The sequence below is a fragment of the Notolepis coatsorum genome, assembly GCF_963971535.1.
Source record: "Notolepis coatsorum genome assembly, chromosome: 4".
NCBI classification, from domain to species: domain Eukaryota; kingdom Metazoa; phylum Chordata; class Actinopteri; order Aulopiformes; family Paralepididae; genus Notolepis; species Notolepis coatsorum.
In genome coordinates this window covers 9573979-9598925 of record NC_140168.1, presented here as the reverse complement: position 1 = coordinate 9598925, position 24947 = coordinate 9573979, and the positions used below count along the sequence as shown (strand labels likewise).

General features: G+C 45.7%; 1 protein-coding gene across 1 annotated transcript in view; it reads left to right on the top strand.

Annotated features, from left to right (window-relative positions):
* LOC311227654 (potassium channel subfamily K member 5-like) overlaps positions 1 to 21924 on the top strand; it is a gene marked incomplete at both ends in the record, with an annotated part of 28821 nt that extends 6897 nt beyond the window's left edge. Inside the window, 2 exons of the mRNA XM_084313375.1 lie at positions 14391 to 14559; positions 21236 to 21924. Coding sequence (XP_084169501.1) covers positions 14391 to 14559; positions 21236 to 21924 — 858 coding nt within the window. The remainder of the gene's footprint in view (positions 1 to 14390; positions 14560 to 21235) is intronic.
* Positions 21925 to 24947: the final 3023 nt, after the last annotated feature.

Sequence of the window (24947 nt, the reverse complement as noted above, 5' to 3'; positions counted from 1 at the left end):
AGCGGTAGCAACCCCTCTCCAGTACCCACTCAACTCCAACCCGCTCAGAACAAAACAAGTGCAATACCAAGCAGGGTTCTTTTGCCTAGAGGTCGCTATTTGACGGCATTACAGATTCTATCTCTAAGGACCGTCTTATTCAACAGTGCATATATATTAGAAAATCAAGTTAAAACGAATCCAGTTGTGTGTAGTAACTTTTATGTAATCAGAATCCTTTATTACAATGTGCTCTCGCCGCGCTCCTTCGGTAGCCCCATGCCGAATGATTGTAAGCAATCACTAAACCATTATTAATGTCATAAAGTTGGGACGAGAGACAGTGAGAGACCACAACCTTGTGAGTACATATATACATTATGTACATAGTAGCCTATTTGCCTTAGCCCAGTGAGATAGGACACCCTTTATTAAGTCTTTTGTCTGTAGTAATCTTATTGTAGATGTAAAAATGTGATTCTGCTTAACGTGGAAACAGTATCACAGATACATATCCTGGTGAGAGAAACACATAGTTTTGGGGAGCATACACAAGGCACCCCTTGTTATTTGTCACCAAACACAAAGGCCATCTTTTGGAACACAACATTATTTTAACGTGATTACATTAAGGGACACACTAGAAAGAGCTAGCTGCACTCCAAATTTGAATTCAGAAGTTATCTCCACTGGATCTAAACACAATCTAGATGAATTTGGACACAAGACACAGGTCCGAATAGCCTCACATGATGAAGCATGAGGGCAGGTACCTGTCAACCGCTACTAGAGTAGCTAACCCTGAGTGACATTGCCGGTGCTTCGTGTCGGACGGAGGGAAGCAACCGTTGTGATTGGAGGATCAAGAAAAGAGGGTGGGGCTTGAGATAGGTCATTCACCTGTGGCTGTCGAGGGAAGTGTTCAGTGTCCAATAGGAATAGACCATAGTACCATGAATACAGTAGGGATTATTTTACTACTGTTGTGGAAAATGTGTATATGGGGGTGGAGGTAGGAAAGGGGTTAGTCTTGACTAGTTTAATATAGGTCAACTAGCAGGGCTCAAAGACACTAGGGCGACAGTCTAGCTGATGTTCTTAAAACAACCTCAAGATAGGCAGATGGACATTTCAGTACATCATATCGTGTGCTCTAATCTTGTGTCTTTTCTCTCTTTCATACATACACAGCACACACACACAGACACACAGACACACACATACACAGCACACACACACAGACACAGCACACACACACAGACACACAGACACACACATACACAGCACACACACACAGACACAGCACACACACACAGACACACAGACACACACAGTCACACAGACACACACACACACACACACAGACACACACAGTCGCACAGACATACACACCGACACACACACACACACACACATTCCCTGTGTCACAATACACACATACAATACACACACGTCTGTACACAGACGCACACACACACAGACACACACACACAATACACACATACAATACACACACGTCTGTACACAGACGCACACACACACAGACACACACACACATACACACACACACACACACACAAACACACACACACACACACACATCTCACTAAATCTTTATCTCTCTTCGATGTTCTTAATGTTTTACATCATATCGTGTGTGTACATCATATCTTGTTTATCTCTCTTCGATGTTCTTAATGTTTTTATCTAAATCTATGTTCTTCTTAATGTCTTTATCTCTCTTCGATGTTCTTAATGTTTTTATCTCTCTCCGATGTTAAATCTACGTGTCATCTTAATGTACGTCATGTCATATCTGACATGATATGACACGTCATCATATCTGTCATGTGGGGGCAGGACTGAGAGGGGATTTAGGGGACAAGCAGAGGGATTGAGAGTTAGAGTGTTTTTTCCTTCAACTGTGGTGACCGTCTACTGAGCCATAGCTTTTGCTGTTAAAACTTCTTTTCCTAAATAAATTACCTACTTGTTAAAATTGGAAATATCGTCTCCTGCTGTGTTAAACAACCATCAGCCACAACATTTGGTGACCCTTGACCTGTAGACCGCCCTGCCGGGCCCCCTCACACGGCCAGCTCCGGACCTCTCCCGTAGAAATTCTGGCGGTGTCGACAAACAAACACAGGTGAGCATTTTTGCTTTTGATTAGAATATCCGTAAGAGATTCTGAGGGAGGAAAAAGTTGAGCTGACTGTGTGACGAGGTCTGGATGGACGGCTAAAACGAACACGAGTGGTGAGGTGTTTACACTAGGGCGATTCCTCTTTTAACAGGCTATAAGTGCGCCACTAATCAATTTTAATTGCATGTTTTCGACCTCTGGTAAAAATTTTCTCCATCTGTTCAAACTTCTCCCTGATCCCTTTCCCTGATCCCTTTACGACACTCTCCACATTCCCCACTTCCTTGTTATAACTGTGCCTTCTGTCCTCTGTAGATAAGACTCTCAATTTTCAAAACAAAAACCGGTGCCGCTCTGCTGTTATTCAAAACACACTATTACAGCTGGCATTCTCTGTGTCAAACTAATTACGTTTACGGATACACTATTGTTCGTTTTCTTATTGGCTTGTGAAGTTGTTGCTACAGAGAGGCTAGCTGTGATAATATGAGCAGAGAGTAAAAAAAAAACAATTTGGGCAGCGTGAGACGAGACTCTAGCTTGTTTGCACTATTGGGCCTACACACACACACACACACACACACAGTCACACACACGCACACACACACAGTCACACACACGCACACATACACAGTCACACACACACACACACACACACACACAGTCACACATACAATACACACACACACACACACACACACACACAGTCACACACAGACACAAACAGCACACACACACACACACACAGACACACACACACACACACACATTCCTGTGTCCCGGTAGACAGCGGGTTGTGACGCACACACACACAGTCACACACACACACACACACAGTCACTACACACAGACACACACACACACACACACACACACACACACACACACACACACACAGTCACTACACACAGACACACACACACACACACACACACACACACACACACACACACACACACACACAGTCACACACACACACACACACAGACACACACACACACACACACACAGACACACACACACCGACACACACACACACATTCCTGTGTCCCGGTAGACAGCGGGTTGTGACGCACACACACACAGTACGCACACACACACAGTCACACACACACACACACACACACAGTCACACACACACACACACAGTCACACACACACACACACAGCAAAGACACACACACACACACACACACACACAGACACACACACACCGACACACACACACACACACATTCCTGTGTCCCGGTAGACAGCGGGTTGTGACGCACACACACACAGTCACACACACACAGTCACACACACACACACACACAATCACACACAAACACACACACACACCGACATACACACATACACACACACACAGACACACACACCGACATACACACACACACACACACACACAGTCACACACAGACACACACACACCGAGTTGTAGTAGCGTTGTAGTTGTAGATCTAGGTTAACTGTGTCCTGGAGTAGTAGTTGTAGAGTAGAACCAGGTTAACTGTGTCCTGGAGTAGTAGATCCAGGTTAACTGTGTCCTGGAGTGGTAGTTGTAGTTGTAGATCCAGGTTAACTGTGTCCTGGAGTAGTAGTTGTAGAGTAGTAGTAGATCTAGGTTAACTGTGTCCTGGAGTAGTAGTTGTAGAGTAGTAGTAGCTGAAGTACAACCACACACACACACACACAACACAATAAACACACATACACACTAAACAATGATGCATACAGCAGAGGACATACTGTTAGACCGGAACCCGCTCATAAAGAACCTAATTCTCAAGGTTGGTGTCCGTTGGCAGAGGCGTACAAAGGCCAGGGACACAAAATGGCCTTCCGGAGGTACTTTTGATCTCGACGTATGCGAAGAGATGAATGTAATGATTCGTAACCACAAGCCAGGCGACAGCAGCAAAAAGAGGTTGAAAAAGAGGACAGAAGAGTTGGGGGTAATGAAGCTCTACGCCCAGAAGGGGAGAGCATACAGGCAGGAAGCTTTAGCGCTAAATCAGAGAGAGACGGATATAGGGAAACCAACATCCCCACCTTATGTCACGCAATTGCCGGTGGGCACTGTGACAATAAGAGGAGAATATGAGGAGACGGAATTAGGGACCCCCGCTAGGTCAGAAACCCCCGCTAGGTCAGAAACCTCCGCTAGATCAGAGACCTCCCTTAGGCGAGATACCCCCCCCAAACTGACCCCGCAGGATCTCTATCCGAAAGTCCTGGCGGCATATGGCGAGACAGTACGTCGGAAGTTGTATGATGCAGAGGAAGAGGAGGTAGAGAACCTGGGCAGGCAGAGGGAGGGAGTCGGGAGGAAGATAGAGGAAGAGGCCCGTCAAAATGTGGCACAGCAGACATCAGGGAAACACGGGGCGTGTGGCCACACCAAACTGTTGACTGAGGAGGAAGATGAGAACGACACGAAACCAGCACAGGAGAAAGGAAACATTACAGGAACCCTGACTTTCGCCCCTACATTCCTGGGAAGTGTGACAAGTACAGGCCAGTTTCCCCTGCTAATAAAGGGGAACGATATCTTTCACATGCCATGGTCACCTCTAGACATCGATGGCATAATAGCAAGACTACCGGACCTTTCAGAAGGAGCCTCCAGGTGGATCACGCAGTTTGAGGAAAATACGTCATCTTTTCTGCTAGCAGTGGGTGACGTCAAATCCCTGTTGACGCGCTTGCTAGGAATTGGTGCCTGCCGGGACATCATGGGTGATACATCGATGCGAGTGGCATGCGACACGCAGGCCCATGATGGAGACATATTCAACGCGCATAGAGCGGCGTTGTGGTACAAACTCAGGAATCAATATCCATCACGTATTAATCCGGCAAAACTGGCGGGCAACCCCATAATGGAGACGGAAGGGCCTGGCACCTATGTGAACAAAATACTGAAGGAGTGGAGAGGTGAGCTAGGACACAACCCAGAAATTGACCCGTTGCAGAGAGCGATGTTTAGAGAAAGTGTGATGAGAGGGCTTCCAGAGGTGGTTAAGAATAGACTGGAAGACGTGGTGGGGTTAATGGACATGACTTATCCTTTGTTCTGTGCACATGTAACACATAGTGTGGAGAAGCAAAGGGCTCAGGAGCAGAAAGTCAGGGATCAGGATAGAAATGACTCAAGGAAGTTAACTCAGCAACAACTGCAGCCCCAAAGGAGGTTGCAGGCAGTAATGGTGTCATCTGCTACCTCTCCACCCATGCAGGACCAGGGACCCCCGCCTGCACCTCAGGTAGTGAGAAGCTATGGCTATAGTTCACAGAACCAGGCGTCCAGGCGGCAGGCAGGGAATGGGCAATCAGGCCCACGGTTTACACAGGGACCGGGGAACGAACAACAGTTTCCCCGTTTCCACTGTTGGAACTGCGGCATGCAGGGACACAGGGAAATGAGATGTAGGCAACCATACCGTCCCGGCTCGGAGTATGGAAGACCCGTGCGCCAGGGGGAGTCACTAGGGCCCCACGACCAGGGGGAGACAGGAGGGCCCCGAAACCAGGGGGGTAATCACTAGGGGTGCCCAGAGAATGCGACGGGGGGAAATCAAATGATTGTGGTTTCCAAGGGAGCTGAGCAAGAACCTATTCTGCAGGTCCTAGTGGAGGGCAAATTAACAGAGATGATGGCAGACACTGGAGCAGGTTTTTCCTGCATAAAGCAAAAATACGCCGCTCACTTACCCCAGTCTGGACAGTATGTTCGGACGGTCGGATTCTCGGGAAAAACACAATTAATACCCACATCAGATCCAATCTCTATGACGTATAACAACAAGACCATAACAATACCTGTATTAATTTCGGACAGCACCCCGCGCAATCTCTTGGGACGAGATGCAATGTGTAAACTAGGCTGTAAAATCCTATGTACGCCTGAGGGGATTCAAATTGAACAAGACGTGTACCAAATGATGCTACAAGGGACGGGGGAGAAAGAGGCCACTGTGTTCTGGCTGGGCAACATAGATGCAGAGCTGCAAAGGGTCTGTGACCCCTGGGAGCCATTTCTGAAAACCCAACTGCCTCAGTCTAGACAAACAAACATGGAGGCACATTGCACACTACAATATTTGACGAATAGTGACCTAGTTAGGAACAAGGCATGGTTGCAGGGACAGCCCGAGCAGGTGCAGATTAACTCATCTACGATAATTGTAGGGAGACAGGGCGCGGCGTTGAGGGTTAACACGGGTAAGTATCTACGGGAACAACATAGACTAAGAGACGCCGCCCCACACATCACTCTGAGAATAAATCCTGGTTACGAATCCGAACATCTAGGTTCAATGATACAGGAATCCGAGACTCAAAGGTGGGTCTCCACGGAATCTCCGCTAATTTGGAACAGCGCAGATGGGAGTTTCATAAAAATAATGATTTCCTTTTCAGTTTTGGCAAAACCGCAAGTAATCAGATTACCAGGAGACCCTTGCGTTATTCCAGAGGCGGATGCTTTGCTGGAACAGGACATGTTGGCGCGCACCCCGGAACGGTTGTGGTCAAAACACGACACAGATGTGGGTCTAATATTGTCGGCACAGCCAGTGAAGGTCAGGTTAAAGAAGGGTTGTAGACCACCCTTTATCAGACAGTATACAATGAAGCCAGAGTCGGAGGAAGCTATATCACATCAGATTGAGGGACTGTTAAAGGGGGGAGTGCTCGTCCCTTTCAAATCCAGATGTAATACACCTATCCACCCAGTGCTAAAGGCGGACAGGGCTAGGTACAGACTGGTACACGATTTGAGGGCGGTGAACGACGTGGTGTCTGGACCAGAGGCGGAAGTCGCTAATCCACACACCCTCCTGACAAACATCCCGAGTAGCTCGCAGTACTATACGGTCATTGATCTCACGCAGGCATTCTTCAGTGTTCCATTGGAAAAAGAGTCTCAGTATCTGTTTGCTTTTACCCACAGGGGGAAACAATACTCTTACACCCGGTTGCCACAAGGGTTCGCGCACTCGCCGCATTACTTCTCGAAGGCGCTCAAGGAAGACTTGCAAGGAGTGTGCGACACACTACTCAGCACGGTTTTACTGTATGCAGATGACATTCTAATCTGCTCGGATACACGTCAGCAGTGCCATGAGGACTCCATCAAAGTTTTGAGTGGATTGGCCGTGGGAGGCCACAAGGCATCCCGTTAAAAACTGCAGTACTGCCAGCCAAAAGTTGAGTACTTGTCTCGCGTCATTCAAAAGGGCATAAAAAACATCTCAACCACGCAACACGAAGCTGTATCCAAGGCACCTAGGCCATTGACGGTCCGACAGATGATGACGTTTTTAGGGATGACTGGGTACAGCTCTGAGTGGGTGGAGGACTATACGATAGCGACAGCGCCGTTGAGGATGATGATAAAAGAGGCGGGTACAGACAAGCTTCGCGCTCCCTTGACATGGACCGAGGAGGGGGAGGACGCGTTCATAAACATTAAGCGTCTGTTGTTACAGGCCCCTGCCCTGGCGCTGCCGGATTATGAGAAGTGTTTCCACCTATTCGTCTCACATAGAGCGCAGCATGCGACAGCTGTCCTGACTCAAACACAGGGGGTGAGTGGGAAAAAACAACCGATAGCATATTACTCTAGAGCTCTTTCGCCGGTAGAGCAGGGTCTGCCACCTTGTTATCAGGCCCTGGCCGCAGCACATTTGATGTATGAGAAGGCAACGGCCGTGACAATGGGATATGACATTTGCATTTGGACACATCACAAATTGGCAAACTTGATTGAAAGAGGCAAATTTGTTCTGACCAGCCAACGGCAACAGGCTTACATGAGGCTCCTGCAGTACTCGGACGTTACGATAAAAACATGTCACGGCAGTAACCCGGCGGATCTGGTACCACTCCCGAGCGAGGGTCAACCGCATGAGTGCGAGGTGGAGGTACAGGCTTTCGTGAAACTCCGTCCTGATTTGGGAGTCGACCCGCTCGCGATAGCAGAACTCTCACTTTTTGTGGATGGGTCCTGCTATCGGGAGGGGGAAAATTTAAGGTCAGGATACGCCGTCGTACAGTGCAAACCTAACGGAGAAACACTAACAAGAAAGGCCGGACAATGCATGCAACCATGTTCGGCCCAGCTTGCAGAACTAATAGCACTAACAGAAGCATGCATAATAGCTAAAGATCGCACGGTTAACATCTTTACAGACTCTGCGTATGCGCATGGCGTATGCCACCTATTCGCGGCCATTTGGAAGGCAAGAGGCTTTAAGAAATCGGACGGCTCACCGATCCTTCACCACAAGCAGGTTGTGGCGCTTATTCAGGCTGTAAAGTTGCCCAAAAGCATTGCTATCGTAAAGTGCCAGGCACACAGAAAAGACCTGTCCTTTGTGACGACGGGAAACAACGCGGCGGACGAGGCCGCGAAGGCGGCGGCTGCGGTGCCGTCCACGGCTGTTCTGATGTTTGCGGCCGAACTGACGACTGAGGTAACTGAGGATAATTTGAGTGATCTTCAGGACTCAGCCACGCAGGCCGAGAAACAGTCGTGGACGGAGAGGGGGGCTGTAAGGGGGGCAGATGGTCTGTGGAGGAGTCATAACGGTTTGATAGTCGCCTCCATCGATCTTCTGTCCTTGGTGATACCTGAGGCTCATGGTGTTGATCACTGTGGAAGAGCAGAGACCCTGAAACGAATCACGAAAATGGGATTTTGGTCCCCAAAGCTTCAGGCACAAATTGACGTTACACTAGCCAGGTGTTTAACATGCTTACAGGGCAATGTGCGCAAAGGAGTACCGACAGTGGCGGCTTACACACCCCTCCCTGAGGGACCATTCAGACATCTGATTATGGACTATACAGATATGATAACGCCAGTGCAGGGCAAACGATACCTCCTGGTAGTAGAGGACTGCTTTAGTCGCTGGATTGAGGCCATTCCATCTAAACACAAGAACGCGGACACAGTGATCAAGTTCCTGTGTCGCGAGGTCATTCCGAGATTTGGAATTCCCACGATATTACAAAGCGATAATGGCCGCGAGTTCATCGACAAGGTGGTTAAAGGGCTGATGCAGAAATTAGGTATAAGACAGCGCCTTTCCTGTGTCTATAGTCCCGGGTCGCAGGGGAAGGTGGAAAGGGCCAATCTGGTCATTAAAAACAAACTGTTGAAAATCTGTATGCAAACTAAGCTTAACTGGATTGATGCTTTGCCACTTGCTCTGATGGCTATTAGAAGCAGCGTAAACCGCCAAACACAGCTAACACCGCATGAAATGCTTACAGGCCGCAGCATGCCAGCACCGCCATTTAGACACCTGGCTAGGGGCCCGGCATTAGATATTTTTGAGCAAGATCTGAAAAAATATCTTCAGCAAGTGACTAAAATACATGAAGCTGTGTTTCGACAGGAGCAGAGAAAGGAGAAAAAGGGGGTGAAGGAGGCGGAGAAGGAAGCCACCAAACCGAGACTGATCCCTGGGGACCTGGTCTTCGTAAAGGTCCACAAGAGAAAGTGGTCATCACCCCGGAGAGAGGGCCCGTACGAGGTGATCCGATCGACTGGAACGGCAGTCCAAGTCAAAGGATCAGCGACCTGGTTCCACTTCAATCACTGCATAAAGGCCAGCGGCGATCTCTTGGGGGATACAATCGATCGCAGTTATGCAGAACCCGACATGGAGGGTCCGAGACGGCAACTGGAAGGTGCAGTGCCTGCTGATGCTCCCGCAGATGTTGGCAGCAGTGTGCGGACGGTCGGCCGGGCACAACGACGTCATTGAGAACCGTCACGGTCGACCCGTCCTTGAGGATGACGGGTTTGAGTGGGTAGGAGTCCCACGGGGTCCCGCTCAGGCTCAAGTACCGGCAGGCTTTCATGACCAGGCTCAGAATCAGGCGCCCCCTCTGCCCTCCATCGAGGAAGGGGGGGAGAAGATAAGACTACAACCAAAAGGGGTGTTTCCCGTAGGACCGCAAGGGCATGTTTTTGATTTTGACCATTCCCCCGTTACAGGCGGGGATACTTACCATTATACTAACGAGGATCGGGTTGTGGGGGTAGATAGGAGGGTTGAGCCTGTCCCGAACCAATCACAGGGGACAGGGGTGAGGGGAAAAAGGGAGGTCAAGGACACTGAGTCGGAAGAGGTGGGGGGACAGGATATGTTCCAGAGGACAGCCGGAACGTTGAGGGACTCAGTGGGCTCACTCTGGGCCAGGTTGAGGGGTTTGCTTCCTTCCGGGGAACAAGATGGGGGCGACTATGACTATGACGAGGAAGACCCGGAGGCTGACCCGATGTATAGGGCGGCTTTAGGGAATGAGTGGTTTAAGTGGGTCCAGTACACGAGCGCGCAGAATCAGATAGAGGATTGTTATGTCTGCTCCAAGGCACGTCCGGATAGGCTGCTGGTGAAGGGCACGAAGTTCAGTTGGGCTCAGTGTGACAGGGACGCAGAGGCATGGGAGGGGCCCCATAATAGTCGCCCTTGGTGCGAGGCAGAGTGTTTGGGGTTTCTCGGCTCTAGTCGTTTTAAGGCGGCAGGAAACGTCACGGATTTCAAGGATGTCACTATGCGGGAACGTTGTAGGAAATTGGATGTACGTGTGCAGGGGGTAGCGACGGGGTTGCCAATACCCAGATGTGTCAAACTATGGCTGACCAAGGATTTCGAGTGCTTGCAAAAGGAGGGGACCCGGGACGTAGGGGAGGTGGCAGAGGGGCGGTGCACTACTATTTGGAGCATCACGACTAACTGCACGAAAGAAGGAAAGTGTGGACACGGGGTCGTGTTAAAGGGAGTGGATACCAACCCACGGCCTGTAGCTTGCCCTTTTCATGTCCAGGATATGGCACTGGCGGACCAATACTGGCTCTGCGGCGGTAGGAGGTTGAGGAATACACTTCCTTTAGATTGGTCAGGTAGATGTGCCCGGGTTCAGGCGATCATGCCAATGGTGGTCCTACCATTATCAGTGACGGAAGGACCTTCTGAGTCTCCTATCTCTCGAACGAAGCGTAGCTACAAGGCAGACCCAAGGGTGTATCTGGACAGCATAGGACAGCCAAGGGGCATTCCAGCCGAGTTCATGGCTAAGAATGAGATTGCGGCAGGGTTTGAGTCTATTCTGCCATGGATATCGGTCAATAAGAACACCGGGTGGATCAACTATTTGTTTTACAATCAGCAGCGGTATCTCAACTACACCGAGGAGGCGTTGGATGCAATGGGGGACCAGATGCACGCGACCAGTACGGTGGCGTGGCAGAATAGACAGGCTCTGAACTGGTTAATGGCGGAGAAGGGTGGAGTCTGTTCCATGTTTGGACAGTACTGCTGCACATTCATTCCGACGAATGTGGGGCCAGGGGGAAAGTTCTCCGAGGCCATGGCTAAGCTGAAGGATTTGAGGGAGGAGTTGAGGGGGAATTCTGGCCGGAATGAAGAATGGTGGGGGAGTGGGGTGTTGGAAAGATTGGGACAGTGGGGAAGCATAGTGATGCAGACGGGGATATCCATTGGGGTGGCAGGGTTGATATTGGTTCTCCTTTTCTGTTGTGGTATGCCTCTCTTGGGTAGGCTGGTAACTTCACACGTAACGAGCCAAATGCTGATGGTGGGACAGAAAGAGATTGAGCCACAAATCGGGCCATGTCCTCAGCTTTATGCTGCCTTAGAGGGAGACGAGGGGATAGAGGATTAGGGGTATGGTGAGGTAGGGACATTTTCTTTTTGTTGGTTCTTTCCTTTAAGAGTGACGGGGGATGGTCTGAGTGCAGTTTTGTTGGTTTATTCCTTTAACTAGGAATTTTAGTCTGATTTTCTAATGATCCTTCGGCATAGAGATTGCAACCATTGAAAATCATTGCATTATTTTTTATTTTTTTTATTATTTTTTGTTTATTTTACTCGTGGTCCTGGTCAAACCGGAATGGGAAGGGGCATCGGCAGAGTGTCGGTTCTGAGCCTGAGGAAGCATTGAGAAGAAGTGGTCTGGGGATCGGTTCTGGGGACTGGAGGGACAAAGGGGGGGGGCTAACGCAGTGGGCAAGATGGGCACCTCCCGTCGAAGATGGGGGGACACGTGGTGAGGTCGGGACCAGCGCCTCCCGTCCAGGCATGGGGACATGCTTCTACGGGGACTGGAGGTGTGGCGTGGTGGTTGCGGTATTGGCAAAATGTGACTTTTTGGCAATACGGTGAGGAGACTATGGCGTGGGCATGGAAAGGGGGCTGAGCGATGGACACTAGGACTCAATGTTATGGAAGAGACAATGTCATTTTCTTTTGGGAGGGATGTTCTATGTTTAGTTCTGACGGTCAACTTCTCCTTTCCCTGATGAGAGTCGCGGTTTCCGGCCGGAACTGTGGCTCATTTGGTAAGCGGTGGAGGTTGGGGGGATTTGTCTGTCAGGTTAGGATTATAAATTGGGGTATTTTGTTGATGTTTTATTATTACTCTTGTTTGGAACGGTTTTGTGTTTTGGTAAGAACGGTAGTCAGCCTTTGTTGGTCCGTTAGGGGTCCAGTGAATGAAGTAAGGTTTCTGGTTTAGATTAGGCATTTAAACTTTTATTATATAATTGTGGTTTCTCGTTTAGTTAGACGTTCACATTTTCTTGGTTATATGATTTGGGTGGGACTAGGGATAGCCCCAAATGGGGGAATGTTGTGGAAAATGTGTATACGGGGGTGGAGGTAGGAAAGGGGTTAGTCTTGACTAGTTTAATATAGGTCAACTAGCAGGGCTCAAAGACACTAGGGCGACAGTCTGGCTGATGTTCTTAAAACAACCTCAAGATAGGCAGATGGACATTTCAGTACATCATATTGTGTGCTCTAATCTTGTGTCTTTTCTCTCTTTCATACATACACAGCACACACACACAGACACACAGACACACACATACACAGCACACACACACAGACACAGCACACACACACAGACACACAGACACACACATACACAGCACACACACACAGACACAGCACACACACACAGACACACAGACACACACAGTCACACAGACACACACACACACACACACAGACACACACAGTCGCACAGACATACACACCGACACACACACACACACACATTCCCTGTGTCACAATACACACATACAATACACACACGTCTGTACACAGACGCACACACACACAGACACACACACACAATACACACATACAATACACACACGTCTGTACACAGACGCACACACACACAGACACACACACACATACACACACACACAAACACACACACACACACACACATCTCACTAAATCTTTATCTCTCTTCGATGTTCTTAATGTTTTACATCATATCGTGTGTGTACATCATATCTTGTTTATCTCTCTTCGATGTTCTTAATGTTTTTATCTAAATCTATGTTCTTCTTAATGTCTTTATCTCTCTTCGATGTTCTTAATGTTTTTATCTCTCTCCGATGTTAAATCTACGTGTCATCTTAATGTACGTCATGTCATATCTGACATGATATGACACGTCATCATATCTGTCATGTGGGGGCAGGACTGAGAGGGGATTTAGGGGACAAGCAGAGGGATTGAGAGTTAGAGTGTTTTTTCCTTCAACTGTGGTGACCGTCTACTGAGCCATAGCTTTTGCTGTTAAAACTTCTTTTCCTAAATAAATTACCTACTTGTTAAAATTGGAAATATCGTCTCCTGCTGTGTTAAACAACCATCAGCCACAACACTACCCTCTTTTAATCCAGTTTATTTGACATTTTCTGCTTTACCACTGGCCTTGCTACTTGCTTTACCGGCTTTTGATGTGTTTAAAGCGTCAAACTATGAAATGTGCTATGAAGCATGACTGATTGTTATACTGACCAGAGAAGTAGCACAACGTGCGTTGTGTGCATTAAGTACAAATACAGACTACCACTGTGTTTAACCCAGGTTACAAGTAAGATTTGTTTTAAAAATATTCTCTGAGGTGATGGCTGACTATAATTGTGGTGCTAAGCATATGTTAAAATTTTATTCTGGTGAGAGAACTTCCTATATTCTTTCTTTTATTATTCTTCTTCTTTTTATATATATTTTTTATTTCAATTGTTTTTATTGTAACTGTGTGAATGTACATCACTGGATGGTTATATTTTATTTTGTCCTTTGTGTGTGGACCCCAGGAAGAAGAGTTGTTTGTAAGGAAACGACTAAGGATCCTAAATAAACATAAACATAAACATTGATAAAATAGCAGTACATTGTATTTCCTTTCTCCTTTTTGCCAGAAAAAGGTCCAGTTTACCTGCACAGCCATGTTTCTTTTGTGGGGCCTGTTTGTCCACCTGGTAATTCCCCCACTAGTGTTCATGTCTCTGGAGGGCTGGAGCTACCTGGAGGGCCTCTACTTCTCCTTCATCACCCTCACCACCGTCGGCTTTGGGGACTACGTGGCAGGTAGGTTGGAATAGTCAGAGTTCCCACACCAAAGCTCCAATCTGTGATATCAATGTGCAATTTTTAACACTATCTTATTTTGTGCTCATCTATCTTAAAGGAACACACCAACGTTTTGGGGAATTAGCTTATTTGCCATCTACCCTGGAGTTAGACAAGCAGATACATACTGTATCCTTTTCTTCTCTGTGCATGCATTAGGCTTAGGGAACAGCCGCACCGTTAGCCTAGCTTAGCGTCATTCACTGAAAGCTTTTAATCAATATGCTGCGAGGCAGCCTTCTCCACTCTGGACATTAAAACCAAATATCATTCCAGACTCACTAGTCAGATTGATTGATTGATTGAAAACTTTATTAACAGATCGCAGAATGGGTACAATACAGTACGGCTCAACGCGATATAGTACGGCTCATAGTAGGTGTGCCAGTGTAGCCTATTTCCAAACAGTCACGAAATACACTCCAAATACAACTCCAAAACGTTCCTGTAAACATGTTGTGACCTGTGTATTTACCATGTGGAAAAAGAAAGAAAAAAAATTAAGACATTTTCGTTTTCTAAGCAGATATATACTCTGCATTTATTTTTTGCCGAATCACTGATGCCTGAGTGCAGTGATTTCATCACCTCAAAAGAAGTTGTCGTGTCCTTTAACTCATTCAGCGCCAGGGATTAGCCTGGCCCTGTTCTAGCTATGCCACGCTTTAAAGATAGGAATGCGTCACCTTGTTTGTAGAGCTATATCTATATTCTATATTATAGCTATGGAGACAATACTATAGTCATTTGACATCGACTTTCTTCCGTCAAACATGCAAAAAAGAGATATTTTTTCATGCATACGTTCGTGCGTTATCCCGTGGTGAATATAAGTATAGTTTAGGAGCGATCCGGGATAATTCCTGAAAAGCTGGTTTATAGGGCACTACATGTACTATAAGCGTTGGCGTTTCTTGCCTGGACACGCTACTATTTCCAAATCAAATGTATATAATAGGTATTATGTTTCATCATGAATGCATGAAGGGGGGGGTAGTTATTTTATGCTTTGATGGCAAGTAACTGCTTTCTTGTTGAACACTACAGACGCTGATCAGCTGGATCGATATGAAAACATTGTTGGATCAAGCTGAAATTGATGTCGGATAGTCCTTACCTTTGGTCGGGGGTATTCCAAAAAGAATATTCCAATTGTCCGATCGCGATAGTATTGGTGTCCATCTGATCCCGGACATAATTTGGCACAACCAGATGCGTTTCAAAGTGGTCGGATGAAGCGATTTACTCGGCTCCATCTAAATTTAGCACCCGGAGGGATTTAAACATAACACACGGTCTGGAACAGTTTTTTTTTTTTTTTTTAGATTTATTTTTTAGCGTTTATCGTTTTTTTTTTTTGGGCAGTCCAGTAGAGAGAGAGAGAGAGAGAGAGAGAGAGAGAGAGAGAGAGAGAGAGAGAGAGAGAGAGAGAGAGAGAGAGAGAGAGAGAGAGAGAGAGAGAGAGGAAGAGCGGGAGACAGAGTGGGGGAAAGACATTCGGCAAATGACGCGGGGTCCGGGAATCGAACCCGGGTCGGCCGTGCCACGACGCAGCGCGTTACATGGTTCACCACTTGGGCGCCCCGTCTGGAACAGGGTTTACTGCATTCTCGATACTGCCACCTAGCCAGATCTAGCCGGTACTGCACCCTCGGGGTCCCAGTATGCCTTTTAACGGCAACATACAGGTCCGTGACATTGAATAGAATATTAAAATCGAAAAAAAGAAAAACGGACCAAATAACGAGTTTACTTGTTGTTGGCGTTCAACCAAGGCCAGATTAAGACTTCAGAGGCCCCTGGGCCAGATTCTTGTGGAGGCCCCCCCACACACACGTGCACGCACGCACAGTGGCGTTTTTATATGTCACTTTAAAAAATATATAGAATACCGTAATTCCTCTAATAGTAACCCCGGCTTGTATTTGTTTCAACTGTAGTGGATACCAGGCTTGTATTAGGAGGAGGCATGTATAAGAGAGAGGCCTATATTTCAAATTTTCGTATCTCTTTTATTTTTTTTACTGAATGAATGAATGAATGAAAACTTTATTTAACAGATTGCAGAATGGGTACAATACAGTACGGCTCAATACACACAATTGTTAAGGCAGGGGATGCAGACCTGAGAAAGACGTTTGTCTTGTTTACATCAGGGTCCCCCATTTTCAATTCATATAGACATTTATGACATACACAACATACATGACATTTATGGCATAGGGACATATAGGTATTTAGTACTAGTACTAGTGTGTAGTGTGGAGGCCCCTAGTCGCGTTATATCTAAACCTAGCCGCATTTCTGGCAAGACGCTCTCTGATTGGCCAATGCCTGTTTCTACACTGGTTAAGCTTAGGCACTCTTTCGAAGTTGGTTAAGGTTAGAGTTTGTCTTAGAGCGTGACGGGCTGACGGCAAGTTCTTTCGACGGTTAAGCTTAGGCACTCTTTCGAAGTTGGTTAAGGTTAGAGTTTGTCTTAGAGCATGGCGATAGAACGCCAGGTAGTTTGCAGGCTGTTTGACGAGGAAATGGGCAAAGACACAGCTCGTCACGCGATTGGGCAAACATGTCAGTGGCCAATCAGAGAGCGTCAGTCAGTGCCAATCATTCAGTGTCACAGTATGACATCTCCAAAATAAGAAAAAAAAAATTAAATAAAATGTGGGGCCTCTAGTGACGAGGGGCCTCCAAAAATGTTTAAAATAAAAGTTAAAAAAAAATAAACAAATATTTGGGGCCTCTAGTGACGAGGGGCCTCCAAAATAAAATAAAATAAAAGTAAAAAAAATAATAATAATAATTTGGGGCCTCTAGTGACGAGGGGCCTCCAAAAGGCCTCGAGTGACGAGCGGCCTCCAAAAAAAATTAAAAATAAAAGTTAAAAAAAGATTTAAAAAAATTTGGGGCCTCTTGTGGCCGCAAAAAAAAATTTAAGTAAAAAAAAAATTAAACAAAATTTGGGGCCTCTAGTGACGAGGGGCCTCCAAAAAAAGAAAAAAGAAAAAAGAAAATTAAATTTTTTATTTTTTTTTAGGCCCCTCATCACTCGAGGCCCACGGGCCGCGGCCCGGTCGGCCCGGTCGTTAATCCTGCGTCCCCTATGTGTGTATGTGTGAAATAAGATAATCGATTTTTCAGCCCACTTCTCTAGCGTGCATAAGTACACATATACTATCGATAATCTAGCGTTTATTTGAAAACGATTCATAACTAGGCCGAAAAATTACAACGTTTTTTGTGTATTCCAGTAAAGGGCGATTCCTGCAGAATCAAAAATGTTTCTGTAAATGTCCAAAAACGAGCGTTTTTCAAAATGGTATAAAACGGAAATGTACCAATGAAAAAACAATCCGTTTTGACAATGTTGACTGCAAGCAAGTCATTGATAAGCGACTGGCGTATTAGACACATAGCCATAATTTAAGATATAGTTTATGCGTTCGCAAATGTGCTCGCCCTCTCATTGAATAGAGCGTTGGCACTCAAGCGCTAAATCGTGCGCCCCCTGCTGGCACTCAAAGTGTTAAAGTAATTGCCTGACTTAACTTGATGCACTAACAAAACAAACATTTCAAACAATGTAAGCGTTCTGCAGACAGTTCTTATACAGGCTGAATACAATGGCGGTCAATAGGAATCTTGTCTGTGTCTTGCACCAAAAGTGGTCTGATGTATAACACACTCTTTTTTCAAACCTTTAAAACCTGTTAAGCCGTAAGGTCCCCCAATTGGGGGACCCTGCTTTTCTTTATCATAAATCGATCAATAGAGACTGTATTAGATCCCCAATTATCATATCATGGGGTATCATTGGGAAGCCACACTCATTGGCTACAACCCTGTCCAAAATGTTTGAGATCGCCAAATGATTGACGGAGCTAGAGCCCCCAGAGTTCGGGGGTGGGAATGTGTACTTTTGCGCACGCCTCACATATCGGCATGTAACTCGAGAACCGCTGAACGGATTTTGTCACCTGAAAGGGCAATTGACAGGCAACAAATAGGGCTAGAATGATCTATATATTGTATTAAAATAAATGCACACCGAGCCCCTAGAGGTCGGCAAAGTGGCGCGTCGCGAATCGTCCTCATGAGGGCGTTAATGTTTAGCCAAGAGTAAATACCATAACCCTATCAAAACAGCAGTCAAAGTGTATATTTTCATTTTTACCGATGTTTTATAAGATTTACTGAAAATAAGAATTTATCGGAAAAATGCTAATTATATCTCTTTTATCGTAAAACTGCGAGGAAATTACTAAATCCAGGTTTAACCCTGCCATTGGAAAGAGGAGCAGTTCCCCTATCCATAGATGTATGATTTGGCCATAATAAGGTCAAGGTCAAATATGAATTTATAATTAAAATGGATTATCATTTATTACTGTATCTACAAATCCTCCTGTTTAATCATCTTCCCTTTATTCATTTGCTTAGATTTCTTGTACACTTGATCTCAAGAAGGTGGTGAATGAGCTCAGTGAGCGACCTCGGTTACGGCTCAATTGTAACATGGTGTTATTCACTGGCACAGATGCAAAAATAAATCATAATATAGGGTTTAGGTTTTTTTCATTACAATTTACTCAAGCCTAGTAACAGACACAATATTTCTGACACTGGAAATACATACCCCCAGGTCCCTAGATGTTCCTAGATACCAAGAGCATGCAAATTGACCTTGTAGAAGTGGAGCAATCTTCCATTTACTTAGGCATGTACCTTAAGGGGACATTTCAGAAAATAGGGCTACAGCTTAACATGTTAATTAAACTCGAAAGGCAACTGAGGTTTCCCTCATTTACAGCCACGTCGAGTGTACATACAGAAATAAGCTAAATCATATACAATAATAACAATAAGACAACAAGACGAGGCAAAAAGCAAGGATAACAAATCAATGAAAAACACGTACAACTTGATTGACAAAGGGTCAAGGTTTTAAACTCTGCAACAGAGGGGAGGATCTTAAGCTTTAACACTTTCCGTGCCAGCAGGGGGTGCCAGAAATAGGCGCTTGCGTGCCAACGCTGTAGTCAATGGAGGGCGATCATATTTGCGAACGCATAAACTATATCTTAAATTATGGCTATGTGTCTAATACGCCCGTCGCTTATCAATGACTTGTTTGCAGTCAACATTGTCGAAACGGATTGTTTTTTTAATCGGTTCATTTCCGTTTTATACCATTTTGAAAAACGCTCGTTTTTTTAAACTTTCAGAAAAGATTCGGCAGGAATCGCCCTTTACTGTAATACACAAAACACGTTGTCATTTTTCTGCCTATTTATGAATAGTTTTCAAATAAATGCTAGATTATCGATAGTATATGTGTACTTATGCACGCTATAGAAGCGGGCTGAAAAATCGATTATCTTATTTCCTGATCAGCACACACACACTCACAGCCACACACACACATATGGGACACGTTGATATATAGGTGAAAACAGCTCTGATTATCCCAAGACTGGTAAAATAGATTCCTTACCTCAGATCAGATGTTCTCCAAAAAGATTATTCCAATTCCTGATCGCCATTCCAAATATCGATCGCGTTTATTGATCCAACGCTGGGTGGTCGAAACACATATTCCACGCTGTTCTGCGGCTCGGCAATGAGTGGGTTTGGCTCGGATTACATGCCTGACAAGTAAAATGTGGAATGCGGACTCTTTTTTCCCATCTATTTCATTCAGTCCAATCCAATGGTGTGCAATACCATCTGGATAGACGATATGGGGTGGTATTTTCCCAGTTCCCCACTGGTAACGTGAGGCTAGATTGATGAAAAATGAATGGAAATCTAAAAAATACCAATTAAAAACAAGATTTCTCGTCGGTTGGCCGCCATGCGTTGAGTGCCAATGATGAGAAATCTCGTTATTTAATCGTTATTTCTTTTATTAGCGATATCCATACATTTTTCATCCATCCAGCCTCACGTTATCATTGGGACTGGCTCTGAGCTTGAAAAGGGCAAATACCGCCCCCTATCGTTTCTCGGATGGTATTGCACCCATTGGAATGGAGTCAATGGAAATGCATGAGAAAAAAAAACTCCGGGCTCCACATTTGACTTCTGAGCCATGTAACCTGAGACTATTGCATTCATTGAGGCAACCGAAAGCAGCGTGGATTATCTGTTTCGAGGTCTAACGTTGGATCAATAAACGCGATCGATATTTGGAATGGCGATCAGGAATTGGATTAATCTTTTTGCAGAACATCTGATGTGAGGTAAGGACTTTATTTTACCAGTCTTGGGGTAATCACATGTTTTTTCACAGATTTCACAATGTGTGTGAACATTTTATTTGATTTAGTACTAAAGAAAACAGGAATTTACCGATCACTGGACACAGGGTGACAGTACTATCAAATCTCCCTGGACTTTAAAAAATAATCGACACTGTACAATTTTACAGTTTTTACTGTATATTTCTGTATATTTTATATTTTAGAATGTATATACATAACATAGAAAATGTATATCCCGGACAGTATTTTATTCTTATTCTTATTCGTAACTTTAGTTTTTGACTACCTAAATGTTTACTGTTTACTGGGAGCGATCTGTAGTGCCAAATTTCCCTCTGGATAAATAAAGTATTTCTATTCTATTCCTTCAGGTGTCAACCCTAACATAGAGTACCCCCGGCTATACAGATTCTTTGCGGAGGTGTGGATCTACATGGGCCTGGCCTGGCTGTCCCTGTTCTTCAGCTGGAACGTCCACATGGTGGTGGAGGCCCACAAGGTGCTAAAGAAAAGGAGGCATAAACACAGGTTCCACCCGGACGAGTCGCTCCTGCCCGTGGACAGCAGGGACACCCCGGACGCACGGCCCACCGTCATCGACATCTTCAACTTCATGTCCGGCAAGGAGGAAGACTACAGCACCGTCATCAAGGAGATCGGAGACGCTGCGAAGAGGAGGCCCATCGAGGATGTCAGCCGCTCCAAAAGCTGCAGTGACATCTTGGCGGCCGGCATCCAGACTCTGGACCACTCGCCGCGGCAGAGACGCAGAATCAGCGTCGGTGAGGTGTTCATCAGGCCCGTGGCTGCACTGGGCCAGACTGGCGGAGGAGAGGAGGGCCAACCACTTATCCAAGACGGCAATGGGAAACCCACACTGGTAGGATCTCAGAGTAAGGAAAGCACGGACTCAGAAGATGACCGCGGCATCGTCTTTGGACCCGTCATGAACACCGAAGAAGAGGACAGTGTTCCGCACCCGGACGGTGGACAGACTCGGTTTAAAATATCCAAGGTGGTGGAGGGGGGTTTGAAAGAGGATAAAGATGAGAAAGGGTAAACATCTTTATGGAAACTGCAGAGTTTTTGGAACCACGTTTGACAAAGCTCCTTGAGGGCACCAGGCAGACAAGAGGTAGAGATACTTCCACCACTGGTGTTTACCAATACACATCATGGTGTGACGTCATCAGATTATATTTGCCATATACAAGGGTGAGGGCTAATGCAAGAGCCTAGTTTAGTGTGTAATATGTTCTTTATACGACAACCAGATGAAGTTGTGTTCATGTATAACACAGGCCACAATAGGCAGACCGCAGGCTGAGCGTTTCTATTTTAAGCGGCCCAGGGAATAGACCACTGCAACACTTCCGGGATTCTGAAATCATGGGAGAGAGAGCAGGGGAAAAAATTTATTAATGTGGATGAGAGCCTCAACATTAAGTGGTTGTCGCTATGGCCGAACTACGCATTTGCAGATTGCCCATGGAGTCTAGGGCTATCAATCTGCACATGCGTAGTTCGGGAGTAGGTGCGAAAAAGCGACTATAGCTCGGCCGAGAAAGTGCCGATCGACTTGGGATTGGTCACTCCGTGTTCAGGAGACTCAGCCAGGCATATAAAAATCTATTGGATCATGTCTCCAGCACCACCACAGCCTTAGCAACAACCACTTAATGTCGAGGCTCTCATCCACATTCATTCATTTTCTCCCCCAGCGCTCTCCTCCATGAGCTCAATGTAACGCGTAAGTGCAATGGTCTATTAGACTCAGAATCTTCTCACGTGACACTAATCAAATCAGTGCATTCTCATTAGCATTGCGACTCGAGTCAGTGAGACACACAGGCAGTCAGGGGTCGGGGAGAGAGACGAGACAGACAACTGTCGGAGAAATAGTCAGAGGAAAGTAATTTCACATGGCGTGCTCTGAAAAGAGAAAAGTAGTCAGCGAAAACAGCTTTTAATCAATATGCTGCGAGGCAGCTTTCTCCACTATGGACATTAAAACCAAATATCGTTCCAGACTCACTAGTCAGCACCTACATAATGTGCACGAGACATTCTAGCCCAGATTTAAAACCTCACTGAACATGAGAAAGTTTGATATAAGAGCGAAAGAAAGAAAACGAAGCGTCAAAGCTGTTCAATTGTTAAGATGTGTTGAGATGGTTTATTATAAAATTGGTTGAAACTTATTTCATTTTTCAAAAATTAAGAATTTATTTAAAATTGCACGTTTCAAAAGCTCTCCATTATATATTTTGTTTTTTAAATGCAACCCTTATTTCATTATTAGTACTTCAGTCCCTCCATTTCAATGTGAAAACGGACTACATATAGTCAGTTGTTGACTACATACAGACGTTGATACAACTACTAGGCTACTTCAATATGTACTGTATATGGCACTGAACCACAACTCGAGTTAGACATGATGTTCCAGACCTTTGCTTGAGGACATTTTCTCTGACTAGACCTCTTTGAATTTCAATTGAATACCCCTGATGTATAACATTGTCAATGCTAGTAGTCCTTATTTCACGAGTACTGTTCTGTACTTTTGTTTTCTAGACAACATGTGTAGTGTAAAAGAGGCTTGACCTTTCCACAGAAAACAAGTTATCATATCTAACATAACATATCTACAAGCTAGGGTGGCTGGGTGGCGCAGTGGTCTAAAGGCTCCCACATACTTCCTTCCGCAAGCCGCAGCCGCACGTGCGCATTGGTGCGTGTGACGTAATTTGTGTAATTCTCGTCAGCACGCTCGTCCGCACGGACCTCGCATCCGGCTCTGATTGGGGCCATTACACAAATTACGTCACGCGCATGCGCACATGCGGATGCAGCTTGCGGAAGGAAGTATGTGGGAGCCTTAAGCGCTCGTCACCAACGCAAGAGACACCGGTATCAAACCCGGCTGTCAGCGTTGCCTCCGGCTTGGCTGGCCGTCATACTGGCTCAATTGGCAGAGTCAGCGGAAGGGAAGCCGGTGGAGTGGTATTCTGGTCGTTGTAAACAGCGACTCCTACAGGTCGGTCAGGGCGCCTGCACAGCAAAGAAGGGATATGTTGAAGGTAGTGTGACCTCCCACGCATTACACTTCACCAATGAGAGTCCGTGCTGGCAGGTGAAAAGAGGTTGCTGGCTGTCTCCTATGTGACGGAGGAAGCATCTGTTAGACTTCAGGACTCCCTAGACCGACCAGTGGGGGGCACATGCGAGCAAAGACCAGGAAGGGGAGGGGGGAATTGGCATAATGACGAAATTGGGATGGGAGAAAATCAGAGAAAAGCAGGAAAAAAAGTGGATACAAAAAAAAACATATCTACAAGCTAATGTTGTTATGTTAATGTTCCGGTTCACATTTTGCTTTCATTTTATAAACGGTGAAGATTTGTATTGTGTTCACAGTGTAATAATACAACACGGTTACCATAAAGAAAACAAATTACATTATGTCAAGAGTTTTCTATCCACATATGAATCACTACCCATTTATAAAAAAACACTCTAAAGAAATACCTACGGGAGACTGCAATTCGAAACTGGCCCCTGTAAATGTCCTAACACAACCCCCTCCAATGTACAGTAAATTACCAAGTATGGTCTTGTCAATATTCCAATGTACAGTTTTGCTTGTACAGTTGTACAGTGTCCCCCACCCACCCCTCCTACCCAACCTCCCCCACCTACCCAACCACCTCCAATGTACAGTCCCCCCCCACCCCACCTACCCAACCTCCTCCAATGTACAGTTGCTACGTCAAATGTATATACTCTCTTTTCTGGACTCTTTTCGTATCACAAACTACTGTATTTGCAAATATGGTATGTCATAAATGTATAGATGTAGCAGTACTGTCTATCTGTATGTCATGTATGTCATATATGTTATGATGAATTGAAAATGGGGGACCCTGATGTAAACAAGACGAAAGTCTTTCTCTGGTCTGCATCCCCTTAACAATTGTATGTATTGAGCTGTACTGCACTGTACCCATTCTGCAATCTGTTAATAAAGTTTTCAATCAATCAATCAATCACACAAGGTGATCATAGTTTATATATCATCAA